Source organism: Cheilinus undulatus, linkage group 23, assembly GCF_018320785.1.
Source record: "Cheilinus undulatus linkage group 23, ASM1832078v1, whole genome shotgun sequence".
Lineage (NCBI taxonomy): Eukaryota > Metazoa > Chordata > Actinopteri > Labriformes > Labridae > Cheilinus > Cheilinus undulatus.
Genome location: NC_054887.1, coordinates 17,083,376 through 17,107,847, shown reverse-complemented (window position 1 = coordinate 17,107,847; position 24,472 = coordinate 17,083,376). Strand labels below are relative to the sequence as shown.

Below are 24,472 nucleotides of genomic sequence, written 5' to 3'. Positions count from 1 at the left end.
ACTATCAATGCCCTCTTCTGCGAGAAATTACAACCACAGTACTTGTACAAATCTCTATTATCACCACAAGGTAATCTATTTAAAATGTGTTTTCAATGTTAACATAATTTTATTTGTTACATTTTTTTTTTTGTTCACAGAGGTGCATTTGACCCAAGTGGATTTGACTTGTAATTGATCTTTTTTTCCATACGTCCTTACAGAAAACTTACTGAGATATATTCACAGAGCAGTTTTTCTAAAAGGACACTGGTAGGCTGTGTATGAACACATCTTTTCTTGAGAGATGAGGAACTTTGTCACCTCTCTTTCGTTTTCTCTGCCTCATACAAAGATTGCAGCCACAATGTACAATCAAAGGTCTTGCAGATGAAAGGCAGGAAATATAGCAGATGTCCTCAGGATGTACGCAATGGGTAGGCTTCCTCCACAAAGAGATACAAGTTTAGATTACTGAAAGCAGTCCACAATATAGTATGGAAAGAGCTGAAGAACAAAACACACAGGTCTAAAACATAGTATCAACAACAAAGCCATTCCATCTCTCTTTGCAAGAAAAGTGGTTAGTTTCTTCTAAACTTCTGCTAGCCTGTGTGTAAATGGGCCTGTTTTTGTGCACTGAACTTTCTATGTATTAGAGCACTGCACTGAGCCAAGCAGGATTATTATTGTGTGACCTCCACTAAACTCAGCGGTCTGAGAACAGATGCAGCTAGTGTAGCACAGCAACCATTCTGCCACAGCAGGCAGAGCGAGCGAGTGATAGGCGGTGTTGCTGTGAGAGTGTGATTTAATCAGCTCAACACCAAACAAACACTGTTCTCCCCCCTGCAGCCGTCACAAGCCAACTCCACTGACCCACTCCTCCACTCTCTCTCTCTCCCCATCTCTCACTCTGAGGTGAACGTTTTCCCACTGCTGTTTACTTTCTTTCATTGCTCATTAAATCCAACTCTCTCTATTCAATTTTAATGCAGATTTAGAGCCTTACTGAACCATTTCAACCACCAGAAAGCCCCTCAGCTCATTGACTCAGGAGATAGATAATCCTGTGAATACATGGTGAGCTAAGAGGGCAGGAAAAAGATAATGAAGCGCATGGGCTAAATTTAACAAGAGCTTATTCATCCAGATTACAGACAGCTTATTACAACTTTTTCATTTCAGAAACTGATATGACAATAAGTATCTATCTTTATCAATATAATTAGTAAGACTATTTTCTTCTTTTAGATCCATGAGTCTGTTAATAATTGATTAATAAAAACATTTTCTGTGGCTTGATTTGTTTACAAAAAAAACAAAAAACAAAATGCAATCTAAATTTGGCTTCAAAATAAAAGTGAATAAACTAAAAAGAATCAAAGTCACCTAAAAGGAAGAATGTTTGGGTAGAGCTGAGAATTAGCTAATCATCAAGCCAGCCTGAAGGAACTCAAAGGTCACAGATGTTTCCTAGGGGTTTTTACACTTAAAGATTCCCCATTGTAGATCACTTTCAATGTATTTGCCTGTTTGCTTGACTGATTTGGACTGCTTCCTTCCCCAGCTCAGAACATACATGCTAATTTCAAGCACACAGCCATTTATTGATGGTTTAAAATCTGATTTAGAAGGGCTCTACATCAAGCCAAGTCTTTAGGCTGGTCCCTGTGTATACCCTGGTTGTTCTCAGCTCTCCTGGCTCTGATTGCTGAATAGAGGTGTACTGGTATGATAGTACGAGACCTGTGGTCATGCCAGCTGCTCTCACTTCCCCTTTTTTCCCTGCCCATTTCCCACAGGGGAAATGAGAGATCGCTCCTTTAGCTGTGTCGATCTGCTCAGGGGACCAAAGGTCTTTTTAACCTGTATGCTAACATACAAAAGCAACAGATTAAGCACGTGATAAAAAAAATATTCACAAAAGGGATCCAGTCCTTAAAAGACTAGGTTAGAGTAGTAGGGTTTAAGCTCATATTTACAGACACTTGGCTATGCAATATTGATTTAGATGTGTGCAAAGTTCTCAAATAAAGTTATGAAGAGTTAGGAAGTTTTGGCACATAATGCTTCCTTTAGGTCAAGACTTGGAAAGCCAGACACGAGACACATTAACTTACTTCAGCCTCTGCTTATCACTAAAAATAAACCATAAGCTTCACTGATCTCTGACAGGAAATTGCTCACATATGTGACAAAGTCTAACCCTGAGCAAAAAAGCCTTGCATTCAGTCTTTAGTTTCCTAATGACACAAACGTGAATTTTTGTTTTTAGGAATTACACCATTCCAATAATCAGAATTATGTAAGTCCAGTTCCTAAATGCTGTTGTTACAGGCATGACAAGAAAATCTGGAACAAAGAAGGCAAGCTTCATGGCTGATGCTTTTGCAGCACTGATTCAAGTCTGAAAAAGCCAAACACTACAACTCAACGTATGCGAGTTTAATATTTACAGCCTGTACTTTGGACAGGTCACTGAATTGGTCGAGTCAGAAAAACAACTGAATATTCCCCTTTATTCATCTCCCCTGAGATGAATTCAAAATGCCAACAAGCATCCTTTCAAATAACAGGCTGAGCTTCAAGTGTCTGTTCTTAAAGCAACAAGCTATTTCTGACACATAAAGTATAGAAACCAGCAGAGTACTTCGGTGCCAGTGTGTGCGCTCTGCAAGAGAGCCTTGCTTCATGTTTAACATATCAATGGAGGAATGGCCTCAAATGCCAGACACACTCATGTAAATGCAAGCTGTTAAGTGCTGCACTCGCTGAATAGTGGATGGCAGGTAAATGAACTCAATGAACACCTCAGTTTCACTTAATAAAAGGTCATAGCATGCACCGCTGTCATTATGACTAAATAAAATGAAGGAAAAAATGTCTCTAAAGTTTAAATGATGACCACTTAAAAGCAAACAAAAAAAACATGTGTAACAGGGCACGTTGTGTGGTTTAAGGTACTACCCATGTACACAGGTGGCCCAGGTTCGAATCCAGCCTGTGGCCCTTTACTGCATGTCTCTCCCTGCTCTTTTCTCTGTTTCCGAGTCTATCTACTGCCCTTCCTCTATCATCAATAAAGGCATGAAAAGGCCCAAAAATAAATCTTAAAAAACCCCAAATACACATGCGTAACACTGACAGGATAATTAGGACAAAATCCAATATGTTACAGGTTAAAAATGTTGAATTTTCACACAGAATGATCTACATCAATTAAAAAATGATATGGAAAAGCAACGCTTAGTTTTGTTATAATAAGATATTACAAAATATTTTTGTTGATTTCTTACATTACATCAAATACTTCCAATAGTTCTTAAAGCTAGAGCAATTCTTAACTCTTTATTGGGCACAGAACCATTTTTGGTCACTTGGGTAGAAATCCATCTTGGCCTCGCACCAACTCTTCTGTGATACAGTAGAACTAGTATGATTTTTTTTCAGCCAATCAGTGGAGATCAGTCAACGTCACAGAAAGTGCCATCACAGCATCTGACCAATCAGCAGTGTCCCAAAGGGTCTCAAACTTCATGTTTCCTACAGAACTCAAAAAATGCAGTTTTACATCTCTTTTGGTCCCAAAAAAACAAGCCCAACATCATAACTTACCATGATAAGTTTACGAAACTTACACATTATAAAAGGTGAATAGCAACACTAAATGCCACAAGTTTTGTTTACATAGGATTTCTATGAATTACTGAAATTTTAGTGTGAAAAATGGAGGAACAATATTTGGACAAATGCCCATTTAGGTGTAAAATGTTGTCTATATTGAGACATATAACCAAATCATCTAGCACACCATACTAAGGGTATGCTCTTGACAAATGAGTTAAATAAGTGTAGGATAATAGTATTCTATAGTGTAGATGGGTGTTGCCACAGGTTTGTAATGGGCAAAGAGATGTGACAAAAGTAAATAAAAAAGTCTTGGGGTTAGAGCTGGGCAATTAATCGAAAAATAATCAAAACCAACAATTAGAGCCTCTAACCGAACTAAACCTGCAGTGTCAATTATTTCAATTTTTTCCTCTTTTCTTGGAAAAATTTGACTTTTTAAGAAAAACATTTCATTTCAACTGATGTTTGTTTTGATTTCAAATGTTTCAATGAATAACCAGAAATTGTCAATTTGTGATGGTTCCTTTCAGTTGTTTGTTCTAAAATTATACAAATATTTACAGAACAAACAGAGTCAGAGGTTGGGGTTGTAATAATCATTCATTAATCATTATCGAGGTAAATCCCAGCCCTACTTGGGATGTCTTGTCACGATAGCCACCATGGCTGAGCCGCTATGACAGACAACATTCTTATCATTGCCATGGAAACACCATGTGTCACATTAAAGACTGAATTACTACTGGAAGCTGCCGTTCTGTTGCTGTATCTCATTCATGTTTTGTGTTGCTTACTTGTGATCAACCACAACCACTCCAGATCAAATATTAATATTTATGCACACCTTTATCGATTCTCCTTATTGAGCCAAATCATTTTTCTAGCAGTGATTTGCTCTTGTCAATTAACAAACACAAAATTCAAAATTAAACTGGCAACTGTGGCACAGGGAAAGTGGATCTTACTCGAATCAAATAAGGCAAAATCAAAGAAAAATACAGAGTTTCTTTTGTATTTGTTCAACAAGGTTTTCTTAGAAACTATTTGATTTTCTCCTGGCTAATGCCTTCTTTGTAAAAGAAAACTACCCAAAACTACTGATTCTATCAAAATAAAAGCTTTCATAAATACTCAACCATTCTCAACAATAGTGCGAGCTTTATCAAACTTAATCCTCAATTATTACTCCAAAATGAAAAAAAAATCTGATAAATTGAGTGTAAACATTTTCTAACCACATGAAACACTGTGAATGGCACCTACACTTATCACTACCACTCTAATGGAAAGACAAAGCAGCTATACATTGGTGGTATAAACTGAGTAGAACTTGAGTTAAAACATAAAAAAGGTCATGATTCCATCAGTCATTCAGTTTATACTGTTAAAATTCACAAACTGTGCTTTCCACCATCACTCTGCCAGAGGTAAACATGAGAAGCTTAGCAGTTAGCATTTCGTAGGAACAGCACAGTATGGCAGTATTTTGAATTAGAGAATGGAAAAAGGTTGTACGTAAACTGTTAAGGGTTATACTCCTGTATAACCACTTAACCCTTGTGATTAGTGACCACATTAAGCACAACATTAATCTGCAAAAAGGAATGAAAACTGGCAGAGCTAGCTGTTAACTTTAGCCACACTCAACTCTGCGTATCAGTCACACATCATATATCCACTGACACGATGACCCTGTGTTGAATTCGGCTGTTTTCTGAGCATTTTCTCTACTTTAGACTAGTCAGTTAAATGCAATTAAAAGCCGGATAAGAAAACAGTCACCTGGCAACGTGACAAGATTTTTCTTGCTTGTTTTTTTTTACTGAATCCTAAAATAAAAAAAGCAAGAGGTAAACATCAGAGGTGGACAGAGCTGAGCAGCGCATCTCCACTTGCCATCTTTTGTTATTGTTTTGAGGGTGCCCTCTGGGCATTTATTTGTGTTCTTTCTAGTTCACAGTTATTAAATAAAGGGTTATGTTTTCTGATGGCACTTAAATATGTGTACAAAGGTTATTCCATACCTCATAGTCTGTGGGACTCGGTTCAGGCCTGAAAATGCAACACTGTTGCACATTCATGTAGTTTCGTCCACTTTGATAGTGCATTTGGTCAAATGAACCAAACCGTCTGGATAATGTTAAGCATTCATATGTTTGTGGCACTGGGTTAGGGTTGTCTCAAATAAACAGCGGCGAAGAAGAAAAGAAGATGCAGAAAACAATGAAACCGGAAATCCATCTTCTTCTGCTGTTTTTTTTTTTTTTTTTTACCACATAAACAATGAAACACCAAATTTATGCTGTCTTTGGATATTCTTTTAATTTGGTTTCATTCTGAGCAGCCAATCGGACTATCCAGGAAAAGACCAGACTTCATTTAGAGAGTACTAAACAGCTCTGGTGTGAATGCGACCTAGTATGCATGCAACTATGATGGTAAAACAATCTTAATTCAATCGTTTTAGCTGACCTATTACTTTTTCCACAAATCTGTCTTTTGTTACTGTAATTTTCATATGCAGAAATAATACCTAACCTTTGTTAATTAACTATCAACTATAACAAACATATTTAAACAAAACATCCAGCTCAATGCTCACCTGAGTATCTTATAATTGTATTGAAATGCTGATTCGGTTCCCCTTAAAAACAGGGACTATGTTAGCTGATGGCTACCTCTGAGTGTGAGAACTGGTGCAGCACAGGCTAAGTTCTTTGTCTTCTCTGCTGAGAGATGAGAGCCCACCCACTGCAATCAAACGTGAATCCCTCAGCTGCTCCTCCTCTCAGCCCTTCACTAAATCAACAGTCTATTTACAGCAATAGCAAAGACACTGTGTGTGTGTGCTGGCGTGTGAGCTGTGTGCATGTACACACAAACAAAATGATTATTAATGATCACCAAACTGAGCCAGGGCAAGAGAAACAATGGCCTGAATCTGAGGCGAGCATTTAATGAGCAGATCTACTGACAGACAAGACGAGATTTTCTGTCTGTCATGAGACAAAAAAACAACCTTGAATTTCAACAGCTGTGTTAAGCAAACTGAATGAAAACAAACCAGTATGCAACTAATGAGGCAGGCGCACAGCTAATTTTATCAACTTGATACAGAGGAGACGCACAGAGGCAGATTACCAGATAATTTCATGTACAGGGTGTGGATAGAGAGGGTTGCACTTTTTTGATAAGGCTCTTCATTTTCACCTAAACAAAGACATATTCTAAAGCCAACAAGCTGGCCCATATGCCAACATATGACCCAAACATGTTGATATCCTATCGTCACTCCTTGGACTTTCCACATTAAGGCAGCAGTGCATGTGAGCGACAGAGGCAGACTCGGCTTCCCGGTGCCAGTGAAAAAAAAATCATGCGAGACAAAGAGAGGAACTTCAGTCCATCTGTTTTTCTAAGGGGACTCAGCCATGCGTGCGGGAAGCTCCACTGTTTGCACTGTGGGATTAACAGTGAGGGCCTCAAATCTCCTACTGTTAGAGATGCCTTGGTCTTGGACCCCCAAAACAGGACTGTCAATCAAGGTAGAGCCCCCCTTGACTAGAAGGGGACTCTTCAACACATTTATGTTCACCCGTGAGGAAATAAAGGGAATAAGAGCAAGAGCTTGGTAAAGGCTGGATGATGTTGCATATTTGCAACAATACCTGGAGGAACTAGAGATCAAGATCAAGGCAAGCAGAAACAGCGGGATATTTACGGTTTCTTACTGACAGAAAGAGATCGTCAAGCCAAAAGGGAGGAGAAGAAAAATGTTATCATCCTACAATTAAATCCTTTTCATGGATTTAGACCCAGAACCACAGTATATAAATCTTAAGAAAAACACTCATTTTGCCAGTACACAAAGCGAAAGTTTATTTTCCCAGGTCCTGACAACACCAAAAATATCCCAGTACACCCCTTTTAATTACATAGCTATGCATTCTGAATAGGTGGCATATTTGGCCCGTTCTCTTCATTGTCTCTGAGCCTCATACAGATCAAATATTAACCTTTAGCCACAACAAACAATGACTACAAGGGGATAACTTAGCTTTAGGGTTAACAAAATAGACAATCCTCACAGTAAAAAGGCTAAGTAGAGGGGAAACATGGCTGAGGCAGCAACAAATATACTCCCAAACTCTATTTAATCCACACATACTGTGAACTAACTGCAACATCTGTTTGCTGTTTTTGTTGGCAATGGGTTTTTATATCTAAAGTATCAGTAGCATCATGTTGCTTCTCTGTAACCTTAACAGCTTATTTTTTGTTTCCATAAGTCTAAAGTTATTTCTATTATAACTGTTATGACAAAGCATGTTGTTAGTTCACGAGACTTAGTCATCAGACCAGAGCTTTCCCCGTTCTCATCATGGGTTTCATCGTGCTCCCATTCATTCAGTTACTCCATCAGTCAGGAACAGGCAGAAAGCTGCTGGCTCCTTCCCCACAGTCAACTGCGTCTAGTTGGTTCAGCCCACCGCAATAATAGCGCTCGGTGCAGATTAGCTGCCTGTGACTGTGTGACATGGTCTGACACAGCAGCGGGAGGTGGAGGTCACAGGGTCTTCTGTAAACGGGGAAACACAAAAGCCGCGGCTGCTGATGCTGTCCGGATGTCATGTTACAAGTGCACAATGGGTCCGAAACACCAAGCGGGGAGCAGATAGAGCTCAGGATTGGTATTCTGCTCAAAGAGGGTGGTGGGATGTGGTGCAGGAGGACATTTATGTCAAATAAAAAGGGAAGGAGGTGGACAGCCTCTAGAATGGCACCCTCCTGATTGTGGACAAGTAAATAAATCAAGATCGCTGAAGGCCAAGAACTGCCTCAGCAGTCACTTTAGGGAAACAAAATGATCCTTGAAGCAAATCTGAAAATGCAAACTTGCCTTGAAAGGTGAAAGATGAAGCACACAGGCTTGATTTGGGGCGAAATGATAGAAGACCTAAATACAGCGGTACTGACTCCAGGTATCATGATGGATTCAGGCACCGATGAAGCATGCAGAAACCATCCTAACAACTCAGCCACAGCCTGGAATATAATTCACTAGAGACTATGCTCCACAGGAGGGCTATCCAATCTTTTTAAGACCTTCAGGCAGCAATTGTAAATGCTGAAAGATGTAGAAGAGAAACAGTTGCGTTTACATTAAAATGTCCGAACATCCACTCTGATGTAATGAGATACAGTGCTATATCAAAAATAAGTACTATGCAGCCAAAAAATAAGTGGACTTGCAAAGATCTGGTCCATTCTAATAACCTAATACCTAACTGAGGTTGTCAACATTATTAGTACTTTTCAACTACCATGGTTTAAAAATGCTACGATCTTTGTTGTATTAATGACCAATAGTATCCTAAATCCTGTCAAATACATTGGCCAAGGGAGCCAGTTTAGCTCTATTGGAAGAGCAGGCGCCCATGAACAGAGGCTGCACTAGTTGCAAACTCGACTCCCGGTCTCTCTCCCCATGTTTTATATAAATATATATATATATATGCAATTACTCCCAATTTTTTAAATGTAGTGCATTAATTGTGAACCTTAATTGTAAACCTTAATTAATCACAATTAACCCAATTAATCTAGACAGCCCCAATGTAAAGGTATCAGTAGTGTTTTTTTAGGCCTGTCAAAAAAAATTAAATCGTCATTAATCTCAGAATTTCTGTAGTTAATCACAATTAATCGCATCCTTCTCCTAGAGTTCCACTATTTTGCATTCTAAACTTCTTTTCTACTGCCTTTAACTAAGGGTCACTGACATCCTGTATGGATACAGAACGGATTTTACAGGGAGATCGAAGACTTTAACATGAACTTTACCATGGAAAAAGGAATGAATGGATTGAAAAGGGCATATGGAAACAGAAAAATTAAAAGTCTGATAACACAAGATGCAGATGACTTTGCACTTGTCCGCAGAGCTGTCTGGAAGTTTTTTATTAACTTATTTTACATCAGGGAGATGCTGCAGTTGCTTAAGCAAAGTGTGCAGAAGGAACAATAACTCAATCACTTAATCGTTGATTTTTCAAAAATTATGCAATAATTGTGGACCTTAATTAATCACAATTAATCTGATTAATCTTGACAGCCTAGTTTAAAACATCTGGTATCAAACAGCTGCACACCTGCACATTTTAACTTTTGAGGGTTACTTTACTTTTTCATCAGCAACTTTGACTAGCTAAAGCGATGTCCCGCTTTTGTCAGAACAGAAAAATATACAAGCATTCTCACAAACCTGTCTTATATTCCTGAGGTAATTCTTGATTTTAAATAAACTATTGTAGAGATTATTCTCCATACTGCCTTTCTTTTCCGTCCCATTCTCCGCATTGACATCCAAAGGCCAGACACCACAAGAGCTTGTGTTAGCATTCAAAATAGGCTTAGTCCTTTGTAATCTACCTTTGCTCAAATTCCAGCAGCTTACTGCTTGAAAGCATTTGTAAAGCGAGTAGACCAATGATGAATACATGCAAATAATAGCACAACTACCTACACAGCGTGCACAGTCAACCCCACACAACAGGCTGAATGTAAAGCTCTTTGAAATGACACACTCTTGGACTCTTGTTCAAGAACAGCATGTTCCAAGATGAAAGCAACATGTCAGAGAGCAGGGCTGAATAGCCAGGGGCCTGAAGTTATTTAGATCACAGGAGTAAAAAATAACATAAACCAGAGTATAGGCGTTCAGTTTGGCATGAAGTGGATAATAAACCAATTGGTTTCTGCCATTAAGGTATTAATGAGCAGAGAAGGGAAGAGGATCACATGGAAAAATATTGCATAAAGTGTAAACTAAGACTAAGACTTAATGTACACAAAGTTCAGACCACTGGCATGCAAACTCAAAGAATGCACATTTTTCCCATAAAGCAGGCCGCCATCCATCGGCCTGGCTCAAGACAAAGCTTAAACCCAGAGATACTGCATGCTGAGGTCATTCTGACATTCATTTTCATGAATTCCCTAATGGCCTCCGCTCCAGATTCTGAGCTCTCCAGTGGCTGTGGCAAATTAATGCGTGAGGGCTCTCGGTGTCAGCCCATAAGAAAGAGGCAGCTCCTGTCTAAAAGGCGGTGTGAGTTTCGGGTTTGGGTTTCACCAGAGGGAGACGCGAGGATAGGGAGCACAGAGAGGAGGTTTGTTGAGGCTACTTTTGCTCTGGGGACACAAACAGAAGGAAGGAACTGCTTTCCATACCATTAGTACGAAGCCCTCCCCTTCTTCTAACCCTACAGGACAGCCTAGTCAGCGCCAAGCCCATGTGCTTCTTTAAACCATAAATCTCATATCTATTGACATACAAAGAAGTTTTCCCCCAACACTTGTTGACCCTGCTCACTCATGGTATCCTAAAACACACAGGTCATTGTAGGGAACTGAGCAGGTGGCACACAGAAAACCTGCTCTTGCCTGTCAGTCAAGTTGCTCGAGTAGGAGAGGGGGGTGTACAGCTACTGCTATGTGTTCAATGCAATCCTTAAGAATGCCTTATACTTCCAGGCAGCCATTGCCTTCACATAGGCAGAGTCGAGTTGGGGGGAGCTTGCTCAAACAAGCACAGTAACAGAATGCTTCAGGCACTAGGCCAAAATAACAAGGGAAATGCTGCCTCCTTGTTGATAGTGTATTAACATGCTGCAGCTATTAAGTGTCAAATGTACAGGTCCCTAATATTTCAACTTCAATGTCATGACATGAAGCATTGTGAAATGCAGGATGTATGTGTTGCATAAGATACAAAACCTTAAAACCTTAACCTTGTGGCAAATTTAACTGAAAACTCAGTAATTCTTCAATTAAAGTAAAACTTAAATTAAAAAAAGTTTTTAATGGACTTTCTGTTGGTCCAGTTGGAACGACCTCCCTTGTTTTGGCTTGGTTTGGACCAGCCCAGTTCAAGCCCCATATTTGACTAAGCTTTGCTGCCATCCCATCAGCTGTTCTAAGTCCCTCCCTCCTGTGGTTTCCTGCTAGTAACAGGCTACCCAATCATTAAGCTGGTTTCCACAGTGCTGGGACAAAACAAAACTACTTGTTCATAATGTTCTTCTAGAACATTGTGAATGCCAGATGTGTGTGGTCACTGTTGCCCATTTTACAGATCCCATGTAAACCCTAGGTGAAGCTGGACAAATGAATCAGCAGTTCAAAGTAAACATGGTGACTTGAAAAGCAGAACACACTAGATAAGGCCTAAAAAGTTCTTAGTTAAAACAACAGCAGGCTCATGACACCTGCTGTAGCACACAGAAAACAGCTGCAACGCTCACTTACTGTTCCAATATTTGTGAAACAGCCAGTATTAAAATGATACAAGTTAGGCCTCCTTATATGTGCCTGCAGACACTGAAGTACAGTGAGACACACACTGATCAGGTGGCCATTTTGATGTGAAATTAACCAGCAGACTAGCCAGCCAGCTCAGTAGCTTTACAAGGTAATATTTTTAGGATGTAATAACACAATTAAAATCATTTCGATCAGCTATGAAGCAGAGCTCAAAGACCGACAGTGCTATACATGGTGCAACAACGCCAACATTTTAACGAGAGAAGAACAAAAGACAGCAGCATTTTCAGTTGACGTTAGCTTTACGTTATGTAAACAAGCTCCTGTGTCAACGTGTAAAGGGGCAGTTTGACTTAACTCCCCTGTCAACAACACGCTGGACAAAGAAACAACATTTATATAAGGTGTGAATATAATGTACTGCTGCCTGGTCTATTGGTGGTGCAACAAGATGAAAGACATTTCTGGAAAAGGAGACAAACGTTAGCGTCTTTCGGCCGTTGCATTAGTTTTCAAATATACACATCTAACGATATTGTTAGAAATAAACAAAAATGCTAAAGGGGCACTGGACGAATCAGATTAGCTAATACAACTGCCCTGTAAGCGACTGTAGGTTCGCAGGACAGAAATAGCTAACACTTGGCTTTGCTAGCAAAATGTTGTTTACACAAAAACATCAGTCATTCACAATGAAAGCTATTCCTGCTTTGGGTTACCACGACAAACAAGCAGCATCAATAAACAGTGTTGGCTCACATTACATATCCACATACATTATGACACTGCTGGCTAGACAGCGATTGAGAGACTGTTGTTTATGTTCAGAAAGGATACAGTTTCACCACATCGGTATCCATTCGCCTTTTACCCGGACTTGGAGACGACATTTTTGCTATTTCCACCGCAGAACACCTCTCGAGAAACTGAACGCTAGCCCCCGAAACGCTAGACAGTCTAGCAAACTGTATTATCCGAAAGTTAACATTTGCTTGCAGAAATGTTCCCCGCAAAACGTCTTCACTGTTCAATGTCTCTGTCCTAATGAGTAGCTGAGCTAACGTTAGACCTCTGCTGTTCACTGCCTCTCAGCGTTCTAACCATGGTTCTGACAAGCTAGGATCACTCCGCGGGCGACGTCATATAAGCGCGACCGTACGTCACAATAAATGGATGTCTTTGTAGTTTTATATTGAATACAGTCTCTGTTTTTGCTTAAGCTTCACGTTTAAGTGCCCATGGAAGCCACATTAATTGTGTTTTTTTTAGTTTTGTACTCTAAAATAATACATACCATTGACATATGTAGTTATAAGTTGGCTCGTCATTGAATCAGTCCTCAGTGTGGCCATTTCTACCTTTGTCATAGTTTCACCTGTCTTTCATGTTCTCGAGAACTGACACACCTAAGTATAAGACGCCTGAATATACCACAAAATGTCTGGAAAGAATCCTCTTAAGTCTCTAAAAACAGGGGGAAATATTTGCAGCACTTAGCAGAATTAATGTTGAAAAAATTCTAGTGAGTTGTTTTTGATGACCACAGTTGTGAGGCTGTCATTTAGCAGCGGTTCCACAACCTTGAGCAAAAACATTTTTTGAGGATTTTTTTCTGAAGATTATAACGATGAACGTTACAAGAAAACAATTTCAGGGTTCAAAAAGGTGGCATCTTAAAATTTTCATGCTTAAAAAACATTCAGATTTAAAGTGTTTTAAATTAAAAACAGTGTAAAGTAAAAAAAAAAATAATAAAAATCACAAGAAACCAAAATGTGTAAGGTGGTTGGGTATTATAATTTTAGAATTTATAATCTCAAAAATATCTGGTTTTTGTTCATGTAAATCTATGCATTTTAAAGTAAAAAAAAAATCTTGTAAATTCACTTTTTAAGTTTGAGAATTTCACATTTTTTTCTCTAGAAAATGAACAAATCCATCTTATTTTTTTCCAGATTGGCCCTAATACACCACTGTAATAATGGATAGTTTATACGTAGATCTTTGTCAAGAACAAGCACGCATAGACCTATTATGCTGGGATTTGTCAAGAAAACAAAAAATTGGATTTACTTTTTCCAAGTGTGTTGTATGGGGGGCTTAGATTCTTGGATACAAGAAAATCTAAGATACTGATGTACAGTGTAACAGAAGGTGCAATCAAGATGTTTTAGAAGTACGCCAGCTTACCATTATAGCATAAAATTGTTGGTGCTGATATAACAGCCTCATATCTGCAAACTGCAAAATACACCTCTAAATACAGTAAATGTGAATATGTTGTTTGTATAAAACAAATACAAAGGAACTGAAGTGTGATTCACCAATAAGATATTTTACGTCAACAAAATTGCAGCTAAAGAATGGGCAGTGAAAGGAAATATGCAGCAGAAAATCATACAAATAAGTTTTTAAACAAGGGTCAATTCATGGGAAATAACTAGGTGGAAGAGTCAGAAATAGGGGTGCACCGGTCGATCGGCCAAAATCGATATAGGCGCCGATTTCCTTAATTTTAGGAGATCGGTTTCATATGCCTCTACCAACTAAAATGTGCAAAATGAAAGACTAAAGGAAGTGATATATAATTTAGTAGTTTTGAAAGCAACGCTTTAAACTTTTCATTTATATTTGAGAGAACTACCTCATGTGCAGTTAAAACAACAAGTTTGTATTGTTGCACGGGTATTGTTCAATGTTATTCAATAAAATCAGTTTGGACCATTGAAGGTGTATGCTGTCAGTTATGAAAAAAATCTGTATCAGCCAAAATCGGAATTGGCAGGTCAGGCTTTTTAAAGATCAGTGATCAGCCAGAAAATTGCAATCGGTGCACCCCTAGTCAGAACTAAAACATACATACCTGAATGAAATGATTGTTCCTTCCAACTAATTTTAGTTGGTTTAAAATACCCAGAGCGATGACATGCAAGGTAAAACAAACTTTCACAAGATCATTTTATTAAACCCTTTTAGGAAATTCTACTGAGATATAAGCACATGCAAGCTGGAGAAGACTGCATTAGCAATGAAATGTCACAAAAAGGCAAAAAGAGAGTACAAGCATTCTGAATCTATTTTAAAATAAGTTTGAAGTTCATGGCACATGGTTCTATCTGCCTGGGAGAAGCAGAGTTTTCAATACTCCAAAAGGATTCTGTTCGTTTCAAACAGAACTTAAATCCATCGCAGTACACAAAGAAAATGAACATCCTCACAGTTTTTTTTGCTTATCTGAGGTTAATGTTTACTCAAATGACTCAACGCACATTGAAGGTAAACATTGCCTTTCCAGTGTCAAGCCATTTGGCCCTTTCTCACCATCAGTGATTCCTCGTTTCTAAAATGTCCAGAAATCCAGACCATCATGTCACGAAGAACTACTGAAGCAGAGTCCATGAGGTTAAAAAAGATGCCTTCCTTGTGGCCAATTTTAATGCCAAGATGTGTTCTATATTTGAAGAGTACTAATGTACACACAAGGCTTACAAAGCCATTACAGTGTCTGTGCATCCCAGTGTCAAATGTGCATCCTTCACATACTTCACTGTTCACAGAGAAGACACTAAAGACACAATCCCATTTTTCCCCAACCAGAAACATTCAGACTGTAAACATGACTTTACGGGATGGCATACAATGATATGATATGACACTCCTGTCATCGGTACTACAGACTCTGTACCACAAGAGGAGGGCAGGCCAGTTCACCATTTCAGTGTTTTGATGCTTTCTGAATGGAAAACAGTCTACTTAGACGCTGAGGAGGATACCTGCCACTGACGGAATATAGCAAACACCCTTTTTGACTTGTCACGAGGGCCCTGGGAAAAAAAGACCACACAACATGTCAGATATCATTTAATAAAAGCTAAATATTCTGGAGATAATGGTATAATTCAGTATTTTGCATGAGCTCAGATATGCATTATTTCTGTGATAAAATTAAAAGGGCTTAACTTGCCTGTGCCAGACTGCCTCCTGCTGTATTAGAGTTCTTTTTCATTGGTACGAGGAGCTCGAGAGCAGCCTTCCAGCCCTGCTGATGAAACCCTGCACTACTGTCCAAAAGGAGGGTCCCTGGATTCATGTTCTCCTTTCCTACAGAGATCCAGGGACACCAGTCTCTGTGCTGAGCAAGGGGGTCAAAGGCATTCTTTTGCAGGAGACCATCCTGAAATATCAGAAAAGATGATTAAAAAAATTATTACAAAGCTCCACATAAAGCGAGTCTGGATTAAAATCTAGGATGTAAAGCCTGACTGGCAGCATAAATGTATTCATACATGTATTTAATGTATTATTTATGAATTAAGGAGCAGGCCTATGCTGATTTTTCCAGGCTTACACTGATACTAATTTTTAGTAGTTCAAGGGACTAATAATATGGAATCAATACAGGAGCACCTCAAAAAAGTAGAATTACATGTAAAAGTTCATTTTAAGGTAATTTACTTCAGAAAGTTACATTTCCATATATATTTTAGATTAAACTCATACAAAATGAAATATTTAAGACTGTTTTAATCTTGATGATGATGGCTTACAGCTCATGAAAATCCACTATCTCAAAATATTAGAATATTGTGGGTAAGTCACCTTTGCAAAGGTTTCCTGAGCCTTTATTCTCTTACTCTTGTCAGTACACACAACCACAATCAACGGGAAGACTGCGGACTTGACAGATGTCCAGAGGGTAATCATTGTCCTCCTTGACAGGGAGGGTAAGCAGCAGAAGGTCAATGCTGAAAGGGTACTGTATCAAAGCACATTCATGGAAAGTTGACTGGAAGAGAAAAGTGTGGTAAGAAAATGTGCACAAGCAACAGGAATGAGCCAGGCCTTTAGAGGATTGTCAAGCATAGCAGATTCAAGAACTTGGAGGACACCCCAGCAGTTCCACTAACTGACTGGCTCTATGCTACATCGCATAGACACAGTAATTTGTGCAAAAGGTGCTCCAGCCAATTACTGAGTTCATAAATGAGCATTATTTTCCAGAAGGCCAATATTTCTTTATGATAAAACCTTTTTTTAGATTGATGTTTTTTGAGAGTGTTCTTTTTATTTTTTTTTAAGCTGTAAGCCATAATCATCAAAATTAAAGCAAAAAGGTAATGAAGTATTTCACTTTGTAATGATATATCTAGAATATATGGAAGTTTCACTTCTTTGTGATATTATTACACATCTGACATCTAGCTGATAATATGGTGGAGGTAAAACATCACAAGGGTGTAAATATTATTTCAACAGAACTAGGAATTGGGCTTTAAACAGACAGGCAGTCCATTATAATAGGTCAAAAAACATAAAACCCTTTATAGTAAAACTGTAAAACACAGTGCATGATACTGGTTGGATAGTGAGTTCTTACAGGACCCCCGACGGTTGAGAGGCACAGCCGTTTAGGAGGGGTCTGCAGGCTGGCAGCACCTTCAGCCCCAGAGTTGTCCCCTTGTCCTTTATTGCGTGTTGCTGGCCTTTTACCTCTCGTCAAAGGACTTGGTAGTTCTTCACTAGGACTTGGTGAGTCTCTGCTTCGAGCTCGCAAACCAACAGGGGACGATGTTCCTTCACCCTGCCACACAAACATGAGAGAGTATGGTGAAAAAGTACAGTACATTGTATATCTAATTTATACATTTAAAGACTTTAACCCTTAGTGCTCACGCAGCATGGATCCGTGCTGCAGGCACACCCCTCTGTAAACTGCTTGGTAACTTTTTAACCGTAGGTCATAGACCCAAACTTGTTTATTTCTGTGAAAGCTCTTTGTTGTGACTTTCTAAATATGTTCTTCGTACATTCTTAGCTCTTACAAAACATTTTCTAGTGAGCCAAGAACTTGTCTGACTTCCCAGGGTCTCTGAGGACAGCGTTGTCATATACAACAAGAAGTGACATAGTTTAGAAAAAAATTATTAATTTTTGAACCACAAGTCATAGACACATACTCTTTTTTTCCTCTGAAAGCTGAGTATTTTGCTGTTTATTTGCTACCCTTGATGTATCTGTAGCCTGTAAGGACGACATTCTAGCGAGCTTCTGAGACTTTTCGAGGTCTTTAAAGATTAAATCCACGGCATTAGATCCAATAAGTGTCTTTTTGTCCATTTTCAATCATGTACTTTGGCTTTCTTCTGTGGGTAGCGCCATATTTGTTGAGGGCAATGTTTACATGCAATGCACTGTGGGAGGGGCTGTCCTCCAATAGCAAGATGTTGCGTCTCTACTGCTTAAAGGAACGGCACAAATGAATCTGACTGCAAAAAGTGCATGGATTTTTTTGTATATATGTAGATATTTTGAAAACCTTTAGTCACAGAATGTTTATATTTTCACTGTTTTGTCCCCAAGAAATAGGAGAATAAGTCTGTTCAAAGAAAATCCTTAGCCACTTTTGTCTACTGTGTGTTATCAATAAGAATCTTTGAGTTTCAAATTCCGATTTGTTTTTTTTTTTTGTCTTTAGAGTCCTGCAACTTTTTCAAAATTCAAGTGAAATTACTGTAGTAGATATATTCTTAAAGCCCAGATTGTCCTGAAAAAAAAACAAATGTTTAGAACTTGACTATGCACCACAGGGTTGATGTTTTACAACCTTACTAAGAAAAAAAGTCCAGACCGGACATGATGGTGAAAAAAAATGTTTTGAGCTCTAAGGGTTAAGTTTATAGCTTACCTGATCAGAGCGAGTGGTGTCCTGGCTCCTCAGCTTCATACGGCAGGGAGTTGTAGCTGGAGTGGATGAAGTAGAGGAAGGCTGGTCCCCCTGGCCCTCATGTGTAGCTGCAGAGGGAGTAACTGTTGTTGGAGCAGGGGTGCCTCCAGTGTTTGATGAGGTATCTTCATCGCCTCCCCCTCCCATACCCTCCATCTGGTAGAAGTTCCATAAACCCACCTTACGCATACAGTAGGAGCAGGTGAGGATGGGTAGGTTCATGGCCTTCAGAGCTGGGCTAAAAAAACAGAAATCAAAGGTTTAAAATGCTTTATCAGATGGAAAAGTGCCAAAATGCCAGTATTTGAGCTCATGGTCAGATAATATTAGTTGCATTTAAAAGTAAAATGAGGATTTAAGAAAAGAAGCAGAGAAGTATCATCTCACCTTGCTGCCCAGCCACATAGAGAAACAATGCAAGCAGCCACCTGGACAGCCAAAGGTTCGGTGCTTTGAGTTTTTCCCTTTTTTTTCTGCTCCTCCTCGATCAGCTGCAGAACAACACTGACAACATCCTCAGTCAGGGCCTGCAAGAAAAAAATCTATGTTATTCGTATGCGTTTAACATCTAGAGTTTTCAAACCCTTACTGTAATATGACCAATGCACATCAAGATTAAGATCACATTTTTGTCACACTTCTGCTGCCTCACCATAGACTTCAGCTGCTCTGGCTTCATGGCTGGCAGCTGATGTGCAAGCAGACAGGCACTCTGAAAGCGCTCTAAGAAGGCGGTGAGAAGAGCTGGTGGTTCACAGGCTGGGACCAGCCAGAACCGCTCTGAAATTACATCAACATTTGTATTGATAATCTTGTTGATAATGCAGAGTCCATCCATTAGAATCAACATGATTTTATTAGGGATGATTATGTTTAATATATATATTAATTACTAAGTTTTTGCTCTCACCTGGGCATGGAAAGTCAGGCCACGGGCAAAACTTCTCATGCTGCGTCTGAAGCTGACCCAATATCTCTGCAATGCGGGATTCATCTAATAACGAAAGAGGGAGAGAGGGAGAGCTTGACCTTTATTTCTTGGCAGGGGGACAAGTTCAGTATAACCTTGGCAAAGAAATGTGTGCCCCAGCTTAGGCATTGTCTTCTTCTGTTGCTTTACTCACATTTTTCGACATCCAAAGTTGGTTGAAGTGATGCACAGAGGAAAGCCTGACAGCTGGAGCACTTGAGCATATCACAGCCGACGTTGATCCAGCCATATCTGGCGCACACCAAGGGGGAAAGTGTGCGAGGTTTGCCTGCCCATTTCAAACAGTGCCAGGCTAAGGAAAACTACACTCAGATATAAAACAAATCCTATCACATACAACAGATTTTCAACAAAGATCATTTGCATTTTAATTATGATAAAATAGTGCTGCATCTTTTGCAAAATCTTCTCAGCATAGCAAGTATTTTTTTCATAAGTCAAAATAACTGAAAGGATATTGAATAGGATTCCACTCTTGAGAAAAAAGCTTCTTTGTTTGTTGCATCACAGGGTGCTTGAGTGTTGCTTTTGACTTCCAGGACTTTTAAATGCCCTTGTCCACTGAAATTCACACAAAAGGATAAACAGACAATTTAAATAACTTAAATATTGTGATAATTAACTTAATTTCAAAAAGATGAGGGTGATCACATTTGGGGTTTCAATTTTGTAATAATTCTAGACTTCTTTACTCAAAGGTAAAAGTATAGTTGATGCAAAAAAAAAAAAAGAAACAGTGACTTGCCAGATTACTTGTAAATAAAGTCAATGGTAGAAATGGCGGTTGAAACGGAAAAACAAAGGCAGTCTGATGTAATAAAAATCCCATATTGAACAGAGATGTCTATGTGTTTCAACTCAAACGAGTCTTCATCAGGACATCCATCAGCTGTTCTGATAAAATCCTGACTGCTATTTCTACAGAGGAATTTATTTGCAAGTAATCTAGCAAGACACATTTTCTTCTTTTTGCATTATATCCTTCTGAGGATCTGATCCTTGTTAAAATGTTTTAAACATTTTTTTAACTTAGCACACACTCTCCTCTTGCTCATTTAAAACTAAAGTTACTTTGGTTAAAATTTACCTAAGCAGAAGTAAAATTACTGGTCTATTAATCTACTCAAGTGAAGTAAACAGTAGAACAATCATGCTTGTACAATGAAATATGAACTTTCCTTAATGGGTAATAATAATAAGAAGAGAAGATGAATCTCCAACCAGTTGGTTATTATAACATTTAACTTAACCTGAAGTAAAATGCAACAACTGTTTAGGAATGCGATGTGGAAATATTCTCTCTCAAAGTACGACAGGATGACATTTAAGTGCTCAATTTTTAACTAGCACTTGATGCTTTTTAAAATGTACAGAAGTACAATACTTCACCCATATATACTTAAGTAAAAGTAAAATTACCTTATTTATAAAGTACACAAAAAGCACTCGAGTACAGTTCTATGAGCAAGTGTAATAAGTTACTTTTAACCCCTGCTTTAGATCCTGCCAGTTATATAAATAACCTAAAACGGTTCTGTTACATGGTATTGACATAGAATGGAAACAATAATTATCATGAATTACGTGTAGTAAGGAAGTGTATTATTTTTAAAAGTCCTCCATAATTCAGTATTATTTCTATTATTGCAGTTTTATTTTACTAAAAAATAAGGTTCTATTAGAATATACTGGGGTTTTTTTTGGTAGATTTTAATGTTCCCATTGATAAAACAGCAAAAATGTATTTAAAAGAACATCTCGTAATTTCGAGATAGTGACGTCACAAACTCGGAAAAATAGTGGGGGAAAATCTCGTCTGAATGCAGTAAGCTTCCGCAAACACGTGTATTTTATATTTAAAATAATCCCTAAAATGATTACACGGTTAAACGGGAAAAGGGCTGAAAACTAAAAAGCAGTTTTGTATATTTACCCCACATGACGGAGGTTGTGTAACAGAGATAAAGGGATGTTAGCCTATTGTCTTTTCTGCTTGTTAAGCGAAATGCACAGTAGCCATCTGATTATATTGGCTTGTTTGTGCATTTAATGCTGCTCAGCAAAGGAACAATAATCAAGAGATAAAAAAAAAGAAAGCTAATACAATATCATGTTACACTGAAACTTTGGGTCCCCACCCCCTTATCTGCAAGTGTGCATGGCAGTGATAGCGCTGTTAGCTATCACAACAAACTTGCGGTAAATGCGCAAAATCACTGAACGCAATAAATAGTATTTGTATTAAAACTGCCAGTCCTCGCACACGACAGCCCACATTTGTAAGTGTTGCAGATTAAGCCGAATGGATGCGGCTAAAGCATGGTCTCATGTAGCAGAGCTACGAGGCTAAGTGGCTAACCATGCTAGCGAATGTCAACTTTATGGTCGGCCCCTTTAAATCAAACAATAGCGCGCGACTGTTTAAAAATGCACCTGATGGATCCGATAGCTGTCGGTGACACGCCGTCATTAAGAAGTTCACGAACTTTCTCCGGAGATGCCAAAGAGGACTTTTGTTGATTGGAGTTGCCGAGACGATCCCCGCGACTACCGCCGAGAGTCGCCATGATCGGCTCTGACGTCCCCCGGAAAATGAACCCTGAAACAGATCGTTCCGCTTTGAAAGACCCCTATTAAAACAAAACAGAGGAGACCAGGGACAGCAGTAATACCTATTTACGTTGTCTGTCATAACTCGATTGTTTCATGTACACTCACCATCTTTACGAATACGAATGCAATAATTCTTTATAAAGTCTTTTTTAACAGTTAAGTACAAGACAATTTAAAAAATTGAATTAATCATACTGCAGTTTTATCAAAACATATTACCTAAGAGTTTTGTATTTTCAGAGTTCTTTAATATTTCAAGAGTTTCATTAATTCAAAGAAAAAGCATATCTCTTCTTCAGACAGTTTGACAACTATTCTGGTAAATGATGGGCATGTTTACAGAATAGTAATAGAATAGTGAGAGCATGTGGACCTAATTTTCTGTTCAATTTTGATATAGTTAAAGCAAAACGTGTTTTTTCATGAAAAGGTATGATAAAGATGTTATTTTTTTAACAAACAGACAAACAAACATCATCTGGCAACACATTACTGCTTTAAACAAAACAAAAAAATAAATAAAATAAAATTTACCTCCTTCGCAGTGTTCCCAATTCAAGCAGCCATGATGAAATCTTATATAGGCCTACTAGCTGGTAGAAACTCTGTTTTTATATTTTGTTCATACTATCTTTTAATGCAGTAGCCTAGAAATGAAATTCATCTAGGTTTAAATCACTTACAGTCATCTAAACTTTTGACAGGAGGAGAATAATATCATACATCCTTAACCAAGGACCTGCATATGCAGAGTAAGCATCATTACCAAAGTTTTTTTCTTTTTGGTGAATTGAATCTGTTACAACTTTTGAGTGAATCAGAGATCAGAAAAAGTACAAGGAATTTGCAACGTTGAGAAATTTGGATGCAACTGATCACCTGGGGGAAAATGTTTGTGTAGCTAAGATCAAATTGCATTTCCAGGTTTGCAATATTTAGTAAAATCAAAACTTCATACTAACCTACATTAGCTCCCTGAACATGCTTGTTACTATTAAGTAGCTGATGACAGAGCTGTTATAGCTCTGTCGTCGGTGGCTTCAGGTAGGTATCCTGTGGCTGTTGACCCAGAGAGTGCACCAGTGCTCATTGTCCAGCAGGTCATGAAGCATATTAGGGCCCTTTTCTCAGAATTGTCAAACAATGGTGGACAAAGGCAAAAGTTGGGAATACAGTGTCATCATTATACTGTAATGTCATCTGGTTCCATATTCAGAGTTGTCTGTGCATCATTGTTTACAACATACAGATATGACAGCTAGAGTTATCATACAATGCTATCAATATATTGTGTAGGTACTTTGCTTAATTAAGATTTAAAGGTCAAAAAACGTCAGAAAACATACATTTTAAGATTAAATAGAGGCTGTAGGGAGATTTACACAGCACTGCTTACATAGGATCCAGAAGTACTATGTTTTCAATCTGAGTATTATTTGAATTTTTACCATTTGGGACTGCAAAAACCAGGCTGACATGAGTTTTGGAGGCCTTTCCTTTCCTCCTTTCCCCTAACCGAAACATGTGAACTGATAACTTACAACTACTGCTATGAGGCTAGTTCTAGTAATGGCTGACAGTTAGGTTTAGAAGTTGTACTCAAGTTTCCTATACTGGAATCAGAAATATTCAATTTATTCCTGTTGTGATGCACTGATGCTGGAAAACTGACCTGCAACAATACACTAATGCAAACATACATTTATGTATGCATCTATTGTGAAATATTACATACAAAAATACTTCTTTGTATGCTATCCCTGTGCAATAATACATAAACACAACTGTTGTGCAAAATATGTGCAAAGGACCATGTGCAGTTATACTAAACTCACAATATGAAACCCATTACGTCTTATCAAATCCCACTAAATCATATACATTTAATTTATAATTTTAATATTTAAAATAAAAAAACATGAAATTATTGTCAGTGTATGAATAAATATGATCATTTGAAATTATCTGACAAATAATAACAATAAATAACAATGAATAATAAAAAACAATAAATAATGAAAAATACCTTATACGAAACTTTTCTGTGAAACTTTTTTTATTGTAGGGTTGTTAAACAAATGAATAAATTAATTAATACATTAATAGACAAACAGCCGACGTCAAAAAACAAGCCAAAGCAGATAAGAACTCTGTTAGTTGAAAAAAAAAAATCTCACCGGACATCACTTAGTTTAGAAAAAAAAAAA

At 38.2% G+C, this 24,472-nt stretch overlaps 2 protein-coding genes across 2 annotated transcripts in view; both read right to left on the bottom strand.

The window, feature by feature from the left end:
• ube2h (ubiquitin-conjugating enzyme E2H (UBC8 homolog, yeast)) overlaps positions 1 to 13,031 on the bottom strand; it is a 37,760-nt gene extending 24,729 nt beyond the window's left edge. Inside the window, exon 1 of the mRNA XM_041780655.1 lies at positions 12,775 to 13,031. Within this exon, the coding sequence (XP_041636589.1) occupies positions 12,775 to 12,827 (53 nt within the window). The 5' untranslated portion in view covers positions 12,828 to 13,031. The remainder of the gene's footprint in view (positions 1 to 12,774) is intronic.
• A 1,850-nt stretch (positions 13,032 to 14,881) lies between these two features.
• On the bottom strand, positions 14,882 to 22,220 carry zc3hc1 (zinc finger, C3HC-type containing 1). Its single transcript, XM_041780353.1, has 10 exons — positions 22,086 to 22,220; positions 20,111 to 20,213; positions 19,786 to 19,936; positions 19,572 to 19,655; positions 19,314 to 19,441; positions 19,049 to 19,188; positions 18,623 to 18,899; positions 17,315 to 17,518; positions 15,902 to 16,111; positions 14,882 to 15,761 (listed from the first exon to the last, which is right to left on the bottom strand). The coding sequence occupies exons 1-10, from the start codon at positions 22,217 to 22,219 to the stop codon at positions 15,687 to 15,689; spliced, it is 1,506 nt and encodes a 501-aa protein (XP_041636287.1). The 5' UTR covers position 22,220; the 3' UTR covers positions 14,882 to 15,686.
• Between the last annotated feature and the right edge of the window lie 2,252 nt (positions 22,221 to 24,472).